Source organism: Centropristis striata, chromosome 18 (genome assembly GCF_030273125.1).
Source record: "Centropristis striata isolate RG_2023a ecotype Rhode Island chromosome 18, C.striata_1.0, whole genome shotgun sequence".
Classification (NCBI taxonomy): Eukaryota; Metazoa; Chordata; class Actinopteri; order Perciformes; family Serranidae; genus Centropristis; species Centropristis striata.
In genome coordinates, this window is record NC_081534.1 from 4,773,120 (window position 1) to 4,795,886 (window position 22,767).

At 43.8% G+C, this 22,767-nt stretch overlaps 1 protein-coding gene across 1 annotated transcript; it reads left to right on the forward strand.

Annotated features, from left to right (window-relative positions):
* The first annotated feature begins 136 nt into the window (after nucleotides 1-136).
* Nucleotides 137-14,192, forward strand: lrfn5b (leucine rich repeat and fibronectin type III domain containing 5b). The gene is made up of 6 exons (XM_059357052.1): nucleotides 137-683; nucleotides 7,153-8,069; nucleotides 8,843-9,017; nucleotides 10,775-11,108; nucleotides 12,051-12,351; nucleotides 12,475-14,192. The coding sequence occupies exons 2-6, from the start codon at nucleotides 7,179-7,181 to the stop codon at nucleotides 13,168-13,170; spliced, it is 2,397 nt and encodes a 798-aa protein (XP_059213035.1). The 5' UTR covers nucleotides 137-683; nucleotides 7,153-7,178; the 3' UTR covers nucleotides 13,171-14,192.
* Nucleotides 14,193-22,767: the final 8,575 nt, after the last annotated feature.

Genomic DNA, 22,767 nt, shown 5'->3' on the forward strand with positions numbered 1-22,767 from the left:
GTCTCTGTGCAGCTCGGAGCGCACTGATTACCATTCCGAGCACAGCACCTCTGGTCAGAAATGAAGCCGGGTCGGTGGTTGACAGTAGTCAGGGGGCAGGAGAGGGGGGGCGCATCTCATGGCAGCAACCTTTCAGTCAATCTGGATTAACTCGCACTGAGCCCTGCGTCGCCAGCAAAAGCCCGTGAAAGCGATACGAACATCTGGCTGGATTCAGCACAGCACCAGTCACTCACAGGCAGCAGCGCGGCAGATATTAAAGCAGCCCTGTCGCTACAAAGGCGTTTTCTCTTCTGGAGGTGCATACGGGCGGATGCGCAGTAGAGGCGATCCCGCTGCACAGCTGCAACCCTCACACACAGCCACAACCGGGACCCTTCGGCTTGCGTTTTCCAGTATTTTTTTCACGAAAGAGGGAGTTACATATCTCCGATGTGAGGGCGATCGGAGAGGAGTGGTCCTTTCTATGGTGCTCATGGATTTCTTGAAGGGCATCGCTGGTTTCGCAGGCCGTCACATGTTATAGGAGCCAAGGCGCGTGTTTCGGGACACCTGAATTATCTCCAAGAGGCACCGTCGGTCCCATTTTAGGCAAGCCGCTGTGAGAATGCTCTCAGCCCTCCTGGGAGGAAATAAACTCAAACCCACCCTCCTCTGACTTGGCTTCATGTTTCATCTGCAAGGTAAATTCAATCATTTTCTAGGCTGCAATTGGTCTGAATTGTGAACTCTTTTGGGGAAGTGTCTTTCAAGAGGCGCAATATTGACTTGAAGTACTTCTCTCAGGACCCATGTGAAAGGGTTCAGATTTTCCCTTGTGACAGGGGTTGTGGCTGTAACCCACCAGCCCAGGACCTGTACCGCAAGGTCAAAAAATATCCTCAATTGCCTCGGAAACATCGTCAGATATCAATTTTATTTTTCACTTGGCTGCATTCTGTGCTGTTTTCCCCTCCCTACAGGTGAAACTGAGAATCATGCCTAATGTGGCCATTATTCAACCTGCTCTGGATACGTGCAGGATAAGATTGATTTGCTGTTTCTTTGTTTTGGTGTGTGTTTTATCAGCACAGAGGATCCAGTGCTGCTCCTCTGTGCTCTGGTTAAACCCTTGCTGATATGCAAATTACACATCAGTCATTAAGGTGTGATAAAGTCTAAATTAGCCTAAGTAACATAATTGATAACAAGATGAGTGTGTGGGCAGTGGGGATGTGTTGCCAGGTGACTGATGAAGACAGGTGAAAATGTGATCTTTTTTTTTTTTTTTTACCAAAGGCTGAGGTATAATGTCTTAGTGTTAGTTATCACAAATCTTATTATTCATGAGTGCCTGAGGCACCATTGTAACTGCTACACCAGTAAAATCAGGCCCACGCCTCATTTTGCTGCTTCTATTTGCTCTTGCTGCTATGTTAATGTACTCAGTGATATAGCTTATGTGCTGCTACCTTTCACTGATGGCACAGAAGTGATATGTGGTTCCTCAGCTCCGAGGCTGTTCTGCAGACCAGCTTTACATTCAGTGACCCAAATTTCTACTCACCTCAAAATAAGCTTTTGTTTTTGCTGAAGAAGTGCTTCCATTAAGGTTATTTGACAGTCACAAACTTGCACACACCTGTACTGTTGCTTTTTGATTACACAACACAATAAGGACAGAATATGCATTATTTAACCATTTTGTTGCTGTGTGAGTTAGGAAACACAGGCTGCTGGGGGGCTTTAAAGAGGGAAAAGGAGTCAGTGTACACAGTGATTGTGTGTTTCATATCATGTGTCCTTATTTCCCCACATTTAGACTGCAACATGAAAAGAGCTTGTCTAATAGAGCGCATTAATGTGACAAAGACAGGCTGCTTTTTCCTACACTTCATGTACCTGAATCTGCACTTGGGAATAGGATGATTTAATAGACGTGCGGGCCCATACTGTGCAGGATATTCACTTGAGGAGGCCGTATTGGTATTCTGAAGTGGTGTTCACGGATTCTGCATTGCTCTTTCCGGAAGAAAATCCCAGGTCATAAGCCCCTCACATCAGGGCACGTCACAACGGAGCAAGAATTAAGATCCAAAGTCAGTGATCAGCATTTTAATTTAGCCAATCCACTCCGCTGATTTTAATACAAGGCAGCATCTAAAATATGATTTTTATTTTATGTGTGTTTGTTTGTTTATCTGTTGGACCGCTGCTCCAGTCATGAGATATCCAGCATATCAAGGTATCACTGAATTTCCTGTGATAGCTTGTGAAGGAAAACAGTTGGAATTGCAAGGGGGAGTTGTAAATGCTGATGAACAGCACTTCTATTGATGCAGTGGGGTCTGCTTAGTATGCTATACCCCTGGCACACACACAGATAGACACACACACACACACACACACAGAAAAATAATTCAACTACATCAGTGCTACATCAAGTCATTTAGGTTTTTATTATGCACATGAGTGTGAAAACGGTAGTGATTCAGTCACTCCAAACACTGAATCCAATATAAAATTAGCTGAGTTTACATTCTCCTTTCTTCTCATCACTCCAGGGTCATAAATGGTACAATAGGGCCGCTCCGGCCTTCAAAAGAACCTCTATTGTCGAAGCCTCTTTGTTCTAAATATTATTAGGTGATCTGAAAATGAGCCACTGATTACATCTCACCCAAAACTGACGTTTTCTGTGTTGCCATGGCATCAAGGCTGTCACCCAAGAGCTATCGCATTCTAACATTGGCAGACTCTGTAGGAAAAGGGTGTCACAGGCAGCACATACCCTCATTCACAAACACAGATGTGTTAGTTAGACGCTCCATAGCAGCATCAGTGTTTGGTCAGGATGTTTGGACTCGGGCTACACGAGCATTTACCCGACAAAATAGAATTTCGAGCAGCTCAGTCAGAATATGATCCTCTTCAGCAGCTGCAGCAGCAGCTCCATTTGGTATCATAAAGCAAGCAGGCTGAGGACCTATTTCACTGCTTTGTCGATACCATTTTACCATCATGTTGCAGCATCAGTTTACCTCCTTGACACAACAGAGCTTATTTCTGGCACATCCGGCAGCTTCTCCCAGAGTAGTCCAGGTGAGACGCTGCCGAGGCGCCGCCATGTGCCATCGTGTCGACCTGCGTGGAGGAATACCAAGCAGACTTCATCTCATTAACTTCCCCTCGCAGGGCTGCTTTCCCTGATTCTCTGCCCAGACGTGGATTGCAGAGGCTTTCTCACATGAGCTCCAGCATAAGTTAGACCATCTGAAAACATATCCCCCATTACCTCACCGGACCATTGGCATGCAGTATGCTGCATAAGGCTTTTCTTGGCGAATGCTGCCCCAGGGAGACCATAGATATCCTCTCCTACAGTACTCTGCTGCTACTGCTGCTACTGCTGCTGCTACTGCTGCTGCTGCTGCTGCTGCGCATGAATGTCTGTCTCCATTGCTGGGGGTTGTTGTGTAGTGAGCTACCTCTATTAGGCACAAATCCACCCACCGGTGAGCGTGTGTGGGTGTGTGCTGTCAGTCTGCTCTGTCCTCTGAGGGTGAGAAGACCCGCTCAGAGGTAGTAAAAGGAACATTTGATTGACTACAAGGCAGATTATGGTAAATGCATCAGTAGATTATCTGCTTTCTTGTTTATTTGTGGCCCTCCCAAGTCGCCTCACTATAATGAACAGCCCAACCTGGAGGGTAATGACTTTCTGAGGGGGTGTGACATTTAAAGATGAAGTGCGTGATTGATGAATGCATTGATTGATTATCTACTTATTTGTTCATGTACTTGATGAGTGCAACCTGTTATGCAAATCTCCGTAGAACAACCATAATTAAATGCAAATTAGGGAGATAGCAGGAGACATTTCCGGCCCCCCTGTCTCAGCAGAGAGGGGCTGTCATTTTGTCCTCACAGAATGAATTTTGTAGGGATTACCGTTGCAACCATTCTCTTCACATATGGCTGAGTTTTCAGCAGCAAAAAAAGAAGAAGAAGAAAGCCCCATCTCCACAGAGTGAATCAATATCACGTCTTCAGCGCCATTCGAGTCTGGAAGTAGCAGGTCCTCTCCGCCTCATTGCACATCCAGAGGCCGTGCCATTCAGAGTCAGAGCAGAAGGTGGTGGGCACACCAACATGAACACACCTCAGCTGTTTTTTTACTCTCCTCTGATGGACACACACACACACACACACACACACACACACAGATAGGAGTTATTAAAGTTTCCACTTAGGATCCACTAGCTTTGCAGCACAGCTTGACACTGAAGTCATCTGCCGTCTTTAAGGAGAGTCTTGACAACATTTAATAATGACTCCACAGTCCATTGCTCAGCAGCACACATCTCTGCACCACTGCACCCCAGACTACAATCCACAAAACGGGGCTCTTGTGTGACTTGGTAAAGTTGTCCCCCTGTAAAAATGGGTCGAGAAAGACATTGATTCATTGCTGCTCGATCAGCAGTATTCATGAAAATGTCACACCCAGCATGCTCCCCCAATGATATCATTCCTCCCTTTGTTATTATGGGCCATTTCAAGGCGACCTCTTTCCTGCCTCCTTGTCAGGTTTGATACATTTTACCCAGCTGTCAAACACAACTCAGCGGATACCTACCAGGCTTCTCCCTCCCCACATTAAAAAGCATGTCCCCATATGGCCAGCATGTCACTCCCATCCTCTCTGATGTTTTCTTTACTATATGTTATTTCCCTCATGCTCCGACTGTCAAGGTTATTACACCAGGAGTTGTGTGTCACGGCTCCGGTGCAACAGAAGCATTTGAAGCATGAGGGTACTCACTTGGCAGGCTCTTTGCTGAGGCAAGATTTTTATGCATGCTCTCCAAGACCCGACGTCGACAATGGAGACATTACCAGCGGACCACAGAAAGCTATAACCATAAATCAGCTGTTCTCTTCTGTATTTAAAGGTTAGCCTTTGGATTTTTACTATGGTTGTGGGATTGGATCTCTTGTTCCTTGTGTTTGATTGGATTGGTGTTCCTTTCTGTGTGCTGTAATGGGACACCCAGGGGGCTGAATATTGCATGTTCTACCAAAATGACACTAAATTTCACTTCTAAAAATAATCACAGCTAATGTCACTCTCGCTCTGGTACATTGTGCGGTGCACCTGCAGAGCTGTGATCTGATCTCCGCTGTCTTAGTTTTATGACATGCTATATCCCTGACAAGGTCTCAGGATTCATCAAATGGATCCCTCCTTATCCCCCATCTCAGCTGTGTCATAAGTAAGAGCAGCAGCAGAAGGAGCAGAGAGAAAATCAATAGCGAGGCATAGCACACCCTCTCTGAGGCACTGGGCCCGATCGTCCCTTCCTATTGGCGATATGATCCTGTGAGATATCAGTCTAATTCTGACGAGGTGCTGGTATTCCAGTCTAGACTTTCATCCCTCTGTACACAAACATAAAAGGACTGGCATTATCATATCAAAAAAGTGTGATCAGGGGAGCAGGGGCTAAAAAGCAGAGCTGTCACAAAAATCATACAAGATTACTGGGGATGTTTCACTCTCAAGTCGGCAGGTGACTAATTAGTTTCATGTCTAATTGCACAGCATTTATTGTTTGTTCAGGCATTGACTCTCTTAGCTTCCTGCTTAGAATTTGGACTCTGTGTAAATCTCAGCTGTGAGCTGGCAATGATGGTGTTTCAAATCTAGTGGAATGGAAAAGCTTTAACTTTGCACAGCAGAATCCCTCAGTTCCCTTTCTAAAGGGGGGATCTGAGTGCATGTGTGATTACCAAGAATTATAGTTTGATAAAGATCATACAAGTAACAGCCACTTTGTATTGTTCAACCCTCTGAGACCTGGAGGAACGGCAGCGATTCTGGCTGACATTTCCGTCTTTCCATTCTACTGGTGTCATATAAAACTAGAAGACATAAGGAATCCATTCATAACAACTATGTGATGATATGGTGTTGGGAATGGGCGTGGACAGATTGCTGAATGTGTCTGCTGGGCAAGAAGCCCTAATAGTGAGGGCCTTCATCTGCAAAATGTCCCTCCAAAAAAACACACAAAAGGCACAAAGAGATGCGAGCAAAGACACGAGATGACAGCACACAATTATTAACAAAAGACACAAAATTACCTCAAAAAGACGCAAAAGGGGGTCCAATAATCTGACCATGCCCATTTGAGCATGCTAACGTTATGCTGATCCCATGTAGTTTGGGGCAGAAATCAAGTAATTTAGCAAATTTGTGCAAAAACAGAGAGCTACCAGACTTTTACTGCTCCTCCATGAAGCGCATTCCGGAACATTTCTCATGCAGTACAAATGTGTTGTTTTCACTTATTCTAAAATGGTGTTTTTCAATATTTATGCATACTGGGGTCCCTAAACAGTCTTGAAATTGCATAATGAATGGCCTAAAATTGGTTTGAGACTGTTGTGGACTCGATGAGCTCAATTGTATTCATGTGTGATGACGTTAGTCCCTAGAGCAGCCACTTTATTGTAATAAGGCTATTCTTTTAAACTTGACTTCACTTTACCGAATGACCTGCTGTGACCTCTAGATTAGTCACGGTCTCATGAAGCACTACAATCACAAACTAGAGACCTCAAGCATTCAGATGACAAATGTCCTTTCCTATATTGACAATAAGGGGGTTTCTCTGCAGTTTTCATAACCAAAGAATTCTTTATCCAATTGCTGAAAAATCCTGAATGTCAAAAGCTTATGATATAAAATCACAGCATGGACTTTTCTATGGTTTTCCTCAAGGTGTCTTAAAAACATATTTGAGGGTTTTTTAAGCTATTTTTATAAACTGTGGTCAGAAAAGGATACATTTAGCACTGAATCTGTGTAACAAATAGTACCAACCAAAAGATTGCTGCAACAACTCATAAATACACTCATATTATAATGTTCTGAGCCCTTATAACTCTATCTTCAACATTCAGATAGGCACCTAACCAAACCCTAATGTTAATTACAGTAAAAAAAAATTTAAAAAAACTTAAAACACATTCCTGTTGACCTGCTATCTCTCCCTAAGGACCCATATTTCCTGTCTAAAAAGAACAAAATTGGGTCCATGCAGGTCTCAATGGTTTATGAATAATACCCTCTTCTCTTTCTATCTTCTTGCTCTGATGTTTTTGTAGGTGTATTAACCTGACTGAAGAGCCAAATGGAGTCTCTCCTGGTTTACCTGATTGTCCTCGGTGTGGCTGTGAAGGCCCACAAAGTTCAGGTCTGCCCCAAACGCTGCGTCTGCCAGATGCTTAACCCCAACCTGGCGACTTTGTGCGACAAAAAGGGGCTTCTCTTTGTGCCCCCGAACATCGACAGGCACACGGTGGAGATGCGCCTTGGAGATAACTTTGTGACCAGCATCAAACGTAAAGACTTTGCCAACATGACCAAGCTGGTGGACCTGACCCTATCTCGGAACACTATCGGCTCCATCGCGCCTCACGCTTTCAAAGACCTAGAGAACCTACGAGCTCTTCACCTCGATAGTAACCGGCTAGCCCGCATCCTGAACGACACCTTCAGTGGCATGTCCAAGCTGCACCACCTCATCCTAAACAACAACCAGCTCACCCACATCCAGATTGGAGCCTTTAATGATCTGACGGCGCTGGAAGAGCTGGACTTATCCTACAACAACTTGGAAAGTGCGCCATGGGTGGCCATTCAGAGGATGTCCAATCTCCACACGCTTAATTTAGATCACAACATGCTCAGCTACATCCCAGAGGGCACTTTCTCTGGGCTGCAGAAGCTCAAGAGGCTGGACGTGACTTCCAACAAGCTCCAGAAGCTTCCCCCTGACCCTGTCTTCCAAAGAGCAGGCGTCCTGGCCACCTCTGGGATAATGGGGCCAACATCGTTCGCGTTGAGCTTTGGAGGAAACCCACTGAGGTGTAACTGTGAGCTGCTCTGGCTGCGGAGGTTGCGGAGGGAGGATGATCTGGAGACCTGTGCCTCGCCGCAACACCTCGCCGGACGCTATTTCTGGACTGTGTCAGAGGAAGAGTTCCTGTGTGAGCCTCCTCTCATTACCAGGCACTCTCAGGTACACCCTTCAAATGGAGCTGTGCACTGTAAGACACAACACTCGCTACTGTTCCACTCTCTGAGCCAGACATTGGATTCTGCCTCAGTTAATCCTAGGTGGCACTTTGTGCTTTCTTTGACTGTCACACCAAATATTAGCTTTTGCAAGCCAGAAGAGTCTTACAAGACTTGTGGGACTCATCTGGGCCACTAAGCTAACACAATATTGTAAAATATATTGGACTTACTTAAAAAATGTAATCAAACTGTGGCCTGTGGAGAGTTTTTAGAGAAGTTCTTTAGCAGTTATCATTTTAATAAAGCTGTTTGCAGGTTTATGGTGGATCTGCAGTCAAGCTCTTATTACACAGGAGATGCTTACAGTGATTTAGCCCTTGAATCATGCATCCAAACAAAATTATCTGATCAAATCCTCACTAAACAGCTATATCATCTCATTTACATTCAGTAGACTTCTTTTGCATAATTGAGATGGAAATTATGTTTTACTTGAACTCCATCATATACACTGTCACACTGATTATCTTGTGTTTATAAGCATGCTAATTTAATATCATGATCAATTGTTAATTGTATAAACAGGGAATAAAGCTTATAGCACACTTTAATCAATAAGAGCATTAATTATAGTATCTCAGACAAACGTATAGCACAAAAGATAACTACATGCCCAAAGTGATTTGAATTTAGTGCATTATTTAATCAGTGTGTCTCTTTTTCTGAGATATGCTGAAGTCCTCCCACTAACCGCCTTTCCTTCTTCTCCCTTAGGAGCTGCGAGCTTTGGAGGGTCAGAGTGTGACTCTGCGCTGTAAGGCCAGGGGCGACCCCGACCCCATTATCCACTGGATTGCCCCTGACGGACGCCTTATGTCCAATTCCTCCAGGGCTGCTGTCCACACAGACGGCACGCTGGACATCCTCATCAGCACTGTCAAGGACTCCGGTCTGTTTACACCCCTGGGGCTGTGCTTGGGTTGTTGACAGAACAAAATTAGTTGTTTGCTCGTGTTCGCAGAAGACTATAGGGCTGAAGTATTTGTCTACATCAGCCGATAAAGTTTAGAGTGGAAGAGTGTTGGCTCACACACTGATTAAAGTCACAGTGGAATGACAAAGGACTTTTTCACCATGTTGTCAGGGGTTCTCAACCTGGGGTTAGTGGACCCGCAGAGGTCCTTAAGGGAGTTCCAGGGGGTCCCCAGAAAAAATCTGCAATAGCTTATTTTCACTAATTAATTAATTAATTATAGAAGTGAGCCCTATGTTAGTAAAAGTCATAAGAGTGAATATTCTAATTGAAGGTTTAACCTCCTCCATAATTATCTTCTCAACTGTAGTTGACAACTATATAATTCTGCTGTTAATTCTATATAACAACAGAAGTCTTTTCACATGGAGGTCCCTGAAGCAATTACCAAATGGGGGTCCTTAGCCTAGTGTGTATCAACTTAGGGGTCTTTGAAGCGAAAAAGGCAAAGAACCACTAGGCTAGGTCATAGTGTTATAGTATTTATAGAATTTAGCGGATCCGAGCTTTCAACAAGACGACACTGATCACAGTGTCAGCCAGACCTCACCTAGAAATGAAAGAAGCGTTTCTGTAGAAATACACACTATCACACACATTTGTATTGGTTCATGAGCAATGATTGAGAGGCATTATTTTTGTATGAATCTATACATTGTTTTGTAGGAAAATTTGACTCATTGTGCCTTTCAAATGAAAGTGCAGTACAGCCAGCAGCTAGTTAGCTTAGCTTAGCAGACTGTAAACAAAGGCAAACAGCTAGCTTGACTTTGTCCAAACACAACAAAATCCACCTTCCAGCACCTTTTAAGCTCACTAATTAAGACACCGTATCATGTTTGTTTAATCCATACAAAAACGTAAGCGTAAAAACGGCAAGTTGTGGTTTACAGAAGTAATGAGCCGTACCATTTCTTGGCCTGGAGCAACCTCATGGTGATGACAAAACTGCAGAAATACCACAATTTGTTGTTTTTACAAAAAGGGCTTTGTATGTATTTATTAAAATAGATATTACATACTAATTAGTGAGCATTAGAGGTGCTGGCAGGTTTCTTTTGGACAGACTCCAAAAAGGTTGGGACATTGTGAAGAAGACAATAGATAAGAGTGCAATGATGTGCAAGTCCTGTGTGACCTACACTCAATTGAATATTGTACAAAGACAAGATAGCTAATGCTCAAACTGGGAAACTTTTGGTTTTTGTAAAATATATACATCAATCCATTATCCTTAACCCGTCCCCAGACTATCACAGGGCTAAATGTATACACTCATTATGAATATGATGTATTTTCCTTTTTATTTACATTTACAAAGTGTCCCAACTTTTTTTTAAATCAGGGTTGTATAAAAACCAAAATGACTATAAAGAGACACAAAATAACAAAAGGAGCTAAACACCTATAAAGTCTGTGTTTTACTATGTAGGAGGGGTTGTCTGGTCTTTTGCATGCCCATGCCTAGGGGCCCATTTTCTCATAATCCAGCCATGTGGCCACAAGATTAAAAAATATTTCAGGACTTTGGGGGCTCTGTATAGTTCCTAATAGCTCCTAACTATTTTCTGTATATTATTATGTTTATATTGCTTCCTATGTGGCCCGCAGGACTTATTTTCATATGAAAATAAATATCAGGAAGTATGATATTGATTTAGTTTGTGTTCCAGGTTCCTTCACCTGCGTGGCTTCCAACCCGGCAGGCGAGGCCCAGCAGACGGTGGATCTGGTCATCGCTAAACTCCCCCATATCATCAATAACACAGTCGCAGAGCAGGAGCCCGACCCCGGGTCATCAGATATCGCCACAGTCACAAAGACGGGGGCAGAGGCGGGAGGGCTGCCCCTGGGGAACGCTAAGACCAGCCAGGAGAAGAAAGTAGTGATTGCTGAGGCCACTTCCACCTCGGCCATGGTCAAGTTTAACTTCCAGAGGAGCATCCCTGGAATACGCATGTTCCAGATCCAATATAATGGCACCTATGATGATTCACTGGTTTACAGGTAAACAGAAACCACTGACCAGCTGGAGTAATGCTCTTTTTCTTGAAATATTGGCCAAATAACACAGTTTAATCCAGTAAACAAACCTCAAATATATATTTGTGCCAATAAACTTAAGCCGATTGGAATCATCTTCAAAATTCTTTGAACCTTGTTTTACCTTCATAGCCTGCTTTGATTGCTTAAATCCCTTTAGATATTTAGTCATTAAGAAGTGGACCGGGCTGTCAACATGATTATTTGTGGTGTCTATTAATCCTATCGGGAAGACAGACTAATGCACTGTATCTGACTTCTTATTCTTCGACTCATAATCCTCCCTCGGCGGAGTGTATCATTCACTATGTGCAAAACCTTGATAATGCTTAATCAACAAAATCAAAACAGAATGTCAGCACTAAGCTGCGGACTGATAGGAAGATGAAAGAGTAGTCAGCCTGTGTTTTACAAAAAGCATCAGAGGCTTCGCATATGCCCATCTGAGAAACTGGGGTGCAAAGCATTCTTTCATGTCTGCACTCTTTCACTCCTTATTTGGTGCTAATCGCTGTGATGTGACAGGATCGTCACATGGACTCTTTTTTTGCATATGTATACCTCCAAGTCAACAGCACATATGGTGTTTGGCGCTGGCTACTGACTTCAGGAGACATTAGGGAATTGGCTCTGGAATCCTGATGTTGTGAACAAAAGGAGGCAACCTGCGTCCCCCAGCGACTGAAAGCAACTTTTTATCAATCAAGATTCTGGGGGAAATAAAGCAAATGTCACAAAAGATTATGCCTCGACAGATCCTAAATAGCCCCTGAGAGATAAATGATTGTCATGTCATCTTATCCCACAAAACAATAAGCTGGATAATCTGATTTGCTTCTGTCTTCTTTTATTTAACCCTCCCTAATCTGTGTCAGAACTCACAAAGCTTTTCTCCTCCTTTCACAGAATGATACCCCCCACCAGTAAGAGCATCCTGGTAAACAACCTAGCGGCTGGTACGCACTATGACCTGTGTGTACTGGCTATCTATGATGACCAGGTGACCTCGCTGACCGCCACCAGGGTGATCGGTTGTATCCACTTCACCACAGAGCCGCAGTACCTGAGATGCCATTTCATGCAGTCCCAGTTTCTTGGCGGCACCATCGTGGTTATCATCGGAGGGATTATTGTGGCCTCAGTGCTCGCTTTTATCATCTTCCTCATTGTGCGCTACCGGGTGTGTAACCAAGGAGATGCAGATAAGGTCCGTTTGGCTCCATTCTTCCTGTTTTCTTCTTTTTCTGCTCATTATTTCTGTTGATATTGAATTAAAAACGTCTAATAGAATTACTTTGATTCCTCTCATGCTTCTCTCCGGTCATGTCAGGCTCTAGAGATGGGGGATATTCGATCACTGAGCAGTGATGGACAGCTACAGGGCTGCGGGATCCCCAAGTCCCTCTCCAAGCAGGTCCTGCGTCCAGAGAAGAACGACAAGGAGTGTCTCAGAGTCGCCCTGCCACCCCCGGAGCCAGTCAAGCAGCGACCGCCAGTTGTTGTAGCATCGACCAAACCCTCCGTCCCTGACTGCACTGTCTCTACCTCTGCTGCCAGCCACAGCTGGCACCCGGCCTCCCCGGGTGCTCCGAGGCCCAAACGCTCCACTGCTCCATCAAAACCCTCAGAGTCTCGCCGAGCTGAAGCTCAGACAGACGTCGAGCTCGATAACATGAACCGGAATAACTCGTCAGAGGCTAAAATGGCCACCACCGTCGCTCTGACTGTTCCCGGCCAGCCCATTAAATGGACTGCCGTCCCCAGGGGTCCACGACCCCAGCCGGCCTCTCGACAGTACATGACTGTGCCTGCAGGAGGGGTGAGGGTGAACCGTAGGCACTCCCTCAACGCAGACTCATATAGGGAGCGCTGCTACGTGGCCTACCCCAAACCTGGGGCCAGTCTGCGCTCCAAGCGGAGCCTGTCGATGAGCGGAGAGCTGGCGCAGTTGGAGAGCACGACAAACATTCACCGGGCCAGGGACAAGCTTTCCAGGTCTGAGTGGCTTCTGGAGAGCACTTTATGATTTGGAGTTTATGACCTGCGTTCACTTGTTTTCTTGGATTGGATTTGTGGCCCGTTGTGGAACAGACAGGGATTTTATGCCTTGTGTTGAGCTTTTGTGCTCTCTATTGAGGGACCTGTAAGCTTCTCTCATATATAATGGGGGCAAGACAGGCACACAGGGTGATGGGAAACGTTTCACATTTGTTTTCTACCTTATAACCTGTCAAAGTCGTCTTTATTACGACATTTGATTGAACTTTGATGAAAGGCACAACAATGTATAAAACAACTTCATGTACAAAAATGTTTAGTTGTGTGGGATACTGTATATCTCAATACAACCATAAGTGTCCATGTGGTATTGAATGCAGTAATCTGGACATACTGTATTATAACAAAGAAGGAAACACGCAGGGGGTGGGGTTATTATACTCGCAGTCTCATTGCCTGTTACTTAAAATGATACAATCTCTGTAGACTTTGAACATGATTCTTGTCTCCAGCTCTGCAGACAGACGGTGACATGTCTTAATTACCTTGGCGGTGGGTTGGAGAGATTACGAATGTGCTTTACATCCCAGAGGTGTTGGAACAGAATGTAGTAGACAGACAGCGCTCCATCTTTTCATCCCGACACCCCCAGACACAGCACAATGCAGTATTTTTTGTGGCACAAGTCGACTCAGCCTGATAGTGCCCTCCGGTTTGAATCGATACATTTTTATCACATAATTACATAAAGACTCAACTCTGATAGGATTCCTGTCATGACTGATTTGAGCGACAATTGAACCAACACCAACAGCATGACAGGTGCGGGAAGTAATCTGATATAACGCGTGGATGAGATTCAGAGGAATGGTTCATTTCCATATTTTTTACTTACTGACGTTATCATGTCACGTCGATGACAACCATTGTAAATTAACTTGTCGATGTAAGAGAAATGATAATCACAAGTATGGGAGGACGTCAGCTCTTGATTTTGCTGTTGTTTCTGTTTGATGTTTACCAGTATAAATAAACCAGTGATAAAAGGGACAGACTTATCTCATCTTCAGCCTGCTTTGTGAATTCTCCCAACTTTTCCCACACCAGAAATAGAGAGCGTCCTGCGTCAGCCAACGTGGTAATGAATTTGGGGTTTCAGTAGTCTTGCAGCAACGTAATTCCCCTCTCTCTGCGAGTGGTGGACCTCTGACAGATCCCTGCCCTGAGCCGTTGTGTTTGTTCAAAGAGAGGAGGGAAGAAGAAGATGAAAAGAGGCCACGCTAGTCACCGGGGACGCCTTTCGCCTGTGCATCTGCGAGCTCGTCTGACAGCGCCGTGCCTGTGCCCTCGGACGGCAGCCACTGCAGAAACCTGCTGCAGGAGAGGTTAAACACAACCTCCGCAGTGGGAAACCGTGCACGACTAATTCTACAGTTACAGTAATGTCTCCCTGACAGCAAGACTGACATGATATGCATTATCTGGTGGAATGTGAGCTGGGATTCAGTGTGTATTTTGGTGGTCGGATACTGCCTGATTGATTTTATAAATGCCGTGGTATGCCTCTCTCAGCATGAAAGCACATTGGGTTGAAAATACAGCACTGTGCCGAGAAAACCTGCTAAGATGATGTGCACATACTGTATCTAAGACATTAATTGCTGTCACCCAAACAGGCAGGATTCAAGCACCTTTATTCATTATTTCTTGCTCATTATGGGTGATTAAAATGCTGAGGAGCTTGGCCTGAACCTTGGTTCAGTCTTTGGTGAGAGCCAGAGGTGTGTGTTAATAATAGATGTTTTTCTGGGGAGAGAGAGAGAGAGAGAGACAGAGAGCGAGGGGAGGAGAGGAGAGGAGGCGAAGCAGAGAGGACTAGATGGAAGGTTTTGTGAAACAAATACGGCGACGAGGGTGGGAGGCAGCGAGGCAGGGGTGAGGATGAAGAAATAGAGAGCGGGTGAGAGGTGCAGAGAAGAAAGCGAGACAGCTCAGAGACGAAGAGAGGGCACAGGGAGCTGGGAGTAAGAGAGAGTGAAACAGAACGAGGAGATGGAGAAAAGAGCATCCTTTGTAAGGCAGCCATGCAGCCTCTGGCTCTTCGGTATTCAGTGCACCTTCACAAAGGGGTGAGGGGGTGAAGAGGAGGAGGAGGAGGCAGCAGCGGGGTGAGTGCGGACCTCGGCTTGAGGTCTGGCATGGAGCAGAGCGGAGTGAGCCCCGTGGCCAGACCAGAACCACACGCTCGCCTTCACATCGCTGCAGGAGGCTGACCCGCTTTCCAAACCTCTATAATGTGTTTCCTGGCCTTTGTCTCCTCTCCTTCCACCCCTCACCACACTCTGATCCCCCACCCTCCTCCTCCTCTCCAGCCTACTGTCTTGCATCCTGCTGACTCACTCCTCTGCCATGCTTCTGAACAACCCTTGCCCCCACCCCCCAACCACCACCTCCCGCACCCCCACCCACTGGCCTACTTGAGAGCTCAACCTGCCAATCTCTCCAACCTGTATTCTACAAACAGACTGGCCAATCCCTCATCACTCTCATTTGATATGCTGCTCAAATGCCACTGGGGTCAGAGTGATCGTCAGAAGCACGATTTGATTAACTTTTCCCCCCTCTGCTCAATAGTAGCCTCAATGTTCCGCTGATTAAATCCATTTTATGCTGTCAGTGCTAATGGGCTTTTCATTCCTTTGTGTGAGTTTCACTCGGTTCTGACAGGACGAGTCCCTTTACGGAGCACTTAAACCAACATGATCTCCAATGGCACTGCTTTAACTGACAATCATGATGTGGGGAAAATCACATTGGGGCACTGATGTGTCCAATTTGTGGTCAATTGTCTTATTTAAAGAGATCGTTGAGCCTATTTCAACAAACTGAAAAGCCTATTAAAATCACGGTTATAGAGGGCTTAATCAAAGAAAACTGAGGTCCTTCAACAAGTGTGTTAGCACCTTTTGCTCTCAGAGCTCAGTGTTTCATTATCTCCGCACAGCAGGCGGTCTCAGACAGAGACACACATGAGACATTGTTCCCCGGATGAGCATTATCCCTGGGAGAACATGTAGAGAGAGCCCAGGGCCAGATAGACCAAAACACCACTGATATCCCTCTCAGGGGGGAGCACGCAGAAAAAGGGAGGTGGCACAGTGTAAAATATGCACAGGCAATTCCAAAGAGTATGCATTATTGAGAGGAGTAAATGGGTCCAGGATGAACATCATGGCTCATTAATAGTGAATGTGATTACTGTTTCTGGGAAAACAGCAGTCTGGGCGAGGGCGAGATAATTGAAATGGTCAAATTTAAACTAAAGACTTCCTTGTTTACTCAGCACCAACTGTTACCATCTAGTCAAACTCATGATTGAAGCTGATAACTAATACTGACAAGTGTCCTGTGATGATGTTAATTGCTCCTGACTTCACTTCTCTCTTTACCAGTGTTTACCTGCACCTGACCTGCCATGAACTGGTGTTCTCAGGGTGCCTCCATGTTAAAAAACAAAAAAAAACACCTTCTCTCAAATGCCCCCATGGATGCTAAAACACGATAATGTGCCCTTGATGGTGTCCTTCTCGTAGAAAAGGCAAGACGAGTGCTCTTTCAGGTGCCCTTAAATGGAGAAAACATGATAAAGTGCCCTCTATGGTGCCCTTTTAGTAGAGAAAGGTGATGGATTGCCCTCTATAGTGCCCTTCCAGGAGAGAAAAGCTGATAAAGTGCCCTTAAGAGTGCCCTTTTAGTAGATAATCTGGGATAAAGTGCACTTCCAGGTGGCCTTCTGGTAGAGAAAATGTGATGAAGTGCCCTCTAGGGTGCCTTTAATTAGAGAAAACATGAAGAAGTACAATAGGGTCCCTTAAAATGAAGAAGTGCAGTGCACTGCTAAATAGGCTGATAGACTAGAAACTTTTATGCACGTTGGTGCCCCACTGCATGAAGCTGGTGCCTTTTTAAAGCAAAATATTTTTCTCCCCAGCCTGAGTCTGCCACTGTATGCAGATACCAGAGGTTTAGAGAACAGTTTGTGTCATTCATTTTTTATGATCGCAGCTTTTGAGTCAACTGCGCTTCAATTACCAACAGGATCCAGACAAAGCTGAGACTGACAATGAGCGAGCATTTCTGAAATCCCATTAGAAAAGTGGAGGCTGAACGAAGGTCACACACCGGGGGTGCAGGCTGAGTGACTTCCACTGTTTGACACGCAGACTAACTAAGTGACACAGCATCATCCCACCACACAGACACCAGATTTGGTTTGACGTGAACCCAGATTATCGTGTTGCCCCCCTGAGGGGGTTCACATGCTGAACGAACAGATGCTTCCTTCTCTTCCTCTCCTCTCCTCTCCTCCTCCTTCAGTTACATATGCTCCAGGGTGATGGACGACAAAGAGGCTGGCTGCAGTTTACACCAGACATACCAGGCACCATTAGGAACCATTTTCTGTCCATTTGGCTGATAGCTGCTATCGCTTATAGAAGTGATTTGCTCTCTGTCTCTCCACTGAGCGTCCCCAATGATGGATCCCTCATTGATTTAGCAGTGTCTGCGATCACTAAGAGAACAGTGCAGATGTGCCAGTCAGCTCCCAACTATCTATCAGCTGCTGGTGAAGGGGGGACAGTTTAAGCCTCTTTAAGGCTCCCGTTCACAGTGACTTACTAAAAGTGCTTATGCTAATCTTGTTATCGCTTCAGGCTTCTGGTAATGGAGGACAGGGGGCTGTTGGGAGGTCGCAGGCCATGTTATTTGGCTCACCCATCGCAGAAGCACCAAGTGTTCCCAAACTGTTACATGTTACTGCATGCATGGCTGCATTTCACTTGCCCACTGCTGAATCATTTCTACATCCACACAAATCTGCATGGCTTCAGGGCTTCCAAAACCAGCTCACACTAGGATTATGAATCGTCTGTGTTTCTGTGTGCTAATCTTATTTATTGCTCACAGTGATCTCATCTAAGTGCGCTTGTTAAGTTGAGATATCAAACCGTGGTGTCACATATAACTTGAATTTCACGCTAATTGGGTATATAAAGCCTACACGCTAACACACATGGGGATATGGAGGGAAAATAACAGTGCAATGGCCCCTTGGCTATTGTTTGATCAGTTGTCATCCTCTGCAGCTGAGGGGACGCAGCCATTGCGAGGAAAATCGAGAATGTCAGGTAGCTCTTCATAGACAAGGCTTTAAAGGTCTTTTGATCTAACCGTGACCACGTTAGCGGTGTAGCACCTGCAGGCCGATCACATATCTGCGCTGCTTTACAGTCACTGATTTGAAATGTAGATGCAATGGCTATGATGGCCATGCTCTTTTGAAGAGAGTTCACCTTTAAGTCACCAGGCGGACGTGATGAGGATACTAAAATGAAGCATTAATCAAATAAAGGTCGATTTGTGATTGACGTCTAGTGGTTGATGGTTGAGAGACAAGGAGGGACTGGACAATCCTGACACAATGTGAACAGAACAGAACAACAAGCCTAGGAAGTTATTTAGCTCTGAACAGACAGACCTAAATACAAAGTGAGTAATCACAACCGGCCGTTGTGACTGGTGGACAAACCTGGCAACCCAGAGAGGAAAGACTGAGTCAGTCTGCCAAAAACAAGGTAGAGACTGAGCACCACTCAATGCTACACTGCAGCCTGTGCAAAGAAAGAAGCTAGAGACTCTTTACCAGAATAAAACTCTCACAAAATCACACTCTTCAAAGCACCCTCATCATGATATAATATGTTGTAGGGCTGCAACTAATCATTACTTTCATTGGTGATTAATCTGTTGATAATGGTACTCAAAGCTTTTAGTGAAGTAAAAATAGAAATGCAACAATGTAAAAGCAATTAATTACAAGTAAAATCTTGCATTCAAAAAAGGGCTGTCACAATAAACTAGGAGTGGGGGGAAATTCATACAGCACAGTATTGGGATATTTTGCATAGAAATATTGTATCAATGCACAGATGGCAAGTATCAATATTTTATTATATACATTATTTATATTGCAAATAAAAAACATGTTATATTACTGGAATAATAACTTAATTTGATATCAATTTAACAGTAATTCACTCTCAAATTCCCCAGCTGCTTAAGGGGCTGCTTGACTCTTTTCTCAGTTTTCAGGTTCGTGCAAAATTTATGACAGGTTTTTATGACAGTGTTGGTCAGTCCCATTATGCAGCAATAAAAATGACTGAAGTGAGATGAACAGACTGAAGACTTATTAGATAAAACAAAGGTTTCCCCTTTGGGAACTCAGAAAAGGTAATAAATCAATATATATAGTAATTTATGTGGTTGCTCATGAAGTTGGAATACATTTTTTTTGACCTCTTTCCATGAAATTATTGTGACAATGTGATTTATTATTGACAGATAAAGTGTATATCTTGTCAAAATGCATTAATCAAACTCTTCCAAACATATCACAATGGAAATGAAACCACAATTAACAGGATTGTGTCTGAAAACAAAATTATTCCAACTTTATGAGCAACCATGTAGTAATATATATTTTAGCAATATTCAGCACATTGTAAAATGTCTGAAATCACAAAAATGTCATGCTGTGACTTTGGGAGCTGGGAGCATTGTGAATATATTGTATCATCTAAACCTTTCATTGATAATTTACAGCCCTACAATATACTAGTAATGATGATAAGAATAATAATAAAGATATCATGTAAATGACACACATGTGATAATATCCTGTTAATAATCCAGCGCCCCTAAATTAGTTTCTGTCACTTTCTGTTCTCAATTTGATCTTTAGTTATGATTACATTATAGTCTCTCTCCACCTCCCTTTACTTGTATTTTCAATAAATTAATTTGCCAAAATGAAATCATGAAAATGAATTGACTCATGGAAATACTATTGTTTTTTTCTGTAGGAATTGAGATAATATAATTTAACATGATCTTATGGCGATGACAATTGTGAAGTAAAAATCTAGTATTGTGACAGACCTGATTTAGGCTATTAGGTGTCAGACAATAGTGACAGATTTAGCACTATTAATAGTTATATTTGTAATCATTAAAACAGAGAAAAGCACAAAATCCTTGTATTAGCGAACCAACATTGTGACTTTTTCTGCATGATGTATTAGCTAAATGATTAATCCATTCATGACTTTGTTCCATTGTTATTATATTGTTATAGTCAAATATTTTACATTCTGAATTATCAGACTAACATTGTGCACCTTGTACAACCTACTTTGGCAACAGTGCAGTTAATTACAGCCATGTCAATGGAGCAAATGTGCGCTTGACAGAGAGAAGAGAGGAAGAGAGAAGAGACAGGTGTACACAGATAGAGAGGCAGAGGAAGGAGAGAAAGGCAGTCTATATATAGGCAGAGATGGAGAAAGAGAGATGGAGAGAGAGAGAGAGGGAAGGGAGAGATGATGAGGGGACCAGAGGTGAGAAAGAAGGTGAGATGCAGAAAGATGCATTTCAACCTATACTGTTCTCTGCTGTGACACTTGGGCAAACAAAGACAAAAATAAAAACCGCCTTGACATTTAAAGCATTCAAAGTGAGCCTTCGGATGTGTGAGCAGTGTTGCTACACGGCTTGAAAATGTGCTGTAGCGATGCTGACAGGGTGGAGCGTTGTGCTCTACGTCTGCAGCGGCAGTCCTGGTATTCAGAGGGTATCTCAGCCTCTCTCTCACACACACACACACTCTCTCCTCTGTTACCTTGGCAACATATTTTCTGCATGGAAATAGCATCTCTTGCTGTGCTCACCGCAAAAGAAGGCACTTCAGGAGATTTAAACGTGTCTCGAACAGATTTAAGTTCCTACAGATTGGATGGAATTGAGTTATATAGTGCTCTGCATGCTTTTCTATCAAATTCGCTGCGTGACGGAGAAACGGAGGAGTTAAGCATAATAGTCCCTGACAGACTTTAACTGTATGTAACCGAGGAAGGTAAATCTACATAAAAGTCCATTTGGACAAAGCTGTATTTGCAGAATAAAGTTTACTTGCATTATGTGAAGATGGCTTATATAATTGAATGTTTTCACTTGTGGTTGTTTGCCTCAGGATTTATTTACATACAACATAAATATTGAATTCAGCTCAGAGCACAAGCAGGAGAAAGATCCGTGCAGAAGTGTTATTAAGAAATGTAAAATGAATAATAAAGCACAGAGGAGAGAGATTTCCTGATTTAGTCTCCACTCACAGATGAAGGGGTTTAGTGCAGCTGGAAGAACTGAGGCTGCCTGCTATGCTCCACTGTGATAAACCTTTGTTTGCTTGTCGCCAGTGCAACAGAGAAAAAGACACAAACTAATGAAAGAAAATCCCAGCGTCAAGATTGTAGGTGAGATCACACTCGGCTGCAAAGATCTGACCAAAGACGAGCGGGTAAGACAGAAAAGGGATAACATCCAGGTAAGCATGCAGCACGGAATTAAAAATAGGAAAGGAAAAAAAAACACACAAGTGCCTTGACTCCTGGGAGAGAGGAGCCATAATGAAATAAGCATCTGAAAGAGAGCAGGTGTTGGAGGCTTGACAGACTTCAGCTGCATAACAAGTAGCACATTTACTCTCCCCTGCCTTTGTCAATCAAAACAACCAATCCCGTGAATAAATGCTCCCTTAGAAAAAAAAAGACAGAGACCCCCATGTGGAATCATGCCTGAATCAGCCTTTACATACTCCCTCTCTCACACACACAGAGTTGGGCTCAGGTAGAGAAAAAATGCGCCTGGTTCTGAATTTCAAGCAGCACGTCTGAGCTGTTTGGAGTCTAAAAAAGCCAATAAGACATCAAGAATGCACTGGAGCCAAATCAATTTATTTCCTCAGCAGAAGCACAAAGCAACACAGCTTCTTTTTGTTTTTCTCTTCCTCTTGGATCATTTATGTGACAGGCAGAAAGAAAAAGGCTCAACAGAGAATTGTTCAAACTTCACCTCACACACAGTGGATTGATGACATTGTTGGAGGCAGCTCCTGGGATCAGCACCATGGATAGCAGTCACCTGGGTAAAAAGGCACTACAGCTTACTGCCAGAAGGGGGCAGTCCAGTGAGAGGTAGGGGAAGAGCAGGATCAGGCCAAAGAGCAGGATCTTAGCAGGCCGCTGAGGTCGACAGTTGTGCTAATCCTGCTGCCTGAGCAGAAAAAGTAATGGACTTATGTGTGAACTTAAAAACTGCAAGTGGACAAGGAAGGAAGGAAGGACATTCCACCAAGCTGGTGCAGCTTTTAGAAAGTCTGTTCTCCTGAGCCCAATATGAATTAAGAAACAAAAAAATATCTCAAAAATACACTTTTAGAAGCCTGTGGTGTTTTCAATAACCACAAGAAGTGAAGAATTTTGTGCAGCTGAAGTCATTTTCAAGCAAAAATGTCAAACATTTACTGATTTCAGAATATTGAAAGGACAAAATAACACATTTGTAAGATTTGTACTCCAACCAAACTAGACTTAGTTGCAGCTTTATAATTTAGTAATATTAGTTTTTGTAACATTTATACATTGCTCACAGTACAGTATACCTTTGTTTTTGAGATTTCTTTAAAATGTTCATATTTTACGATGTCTTTTATGTGGTCTGTAAT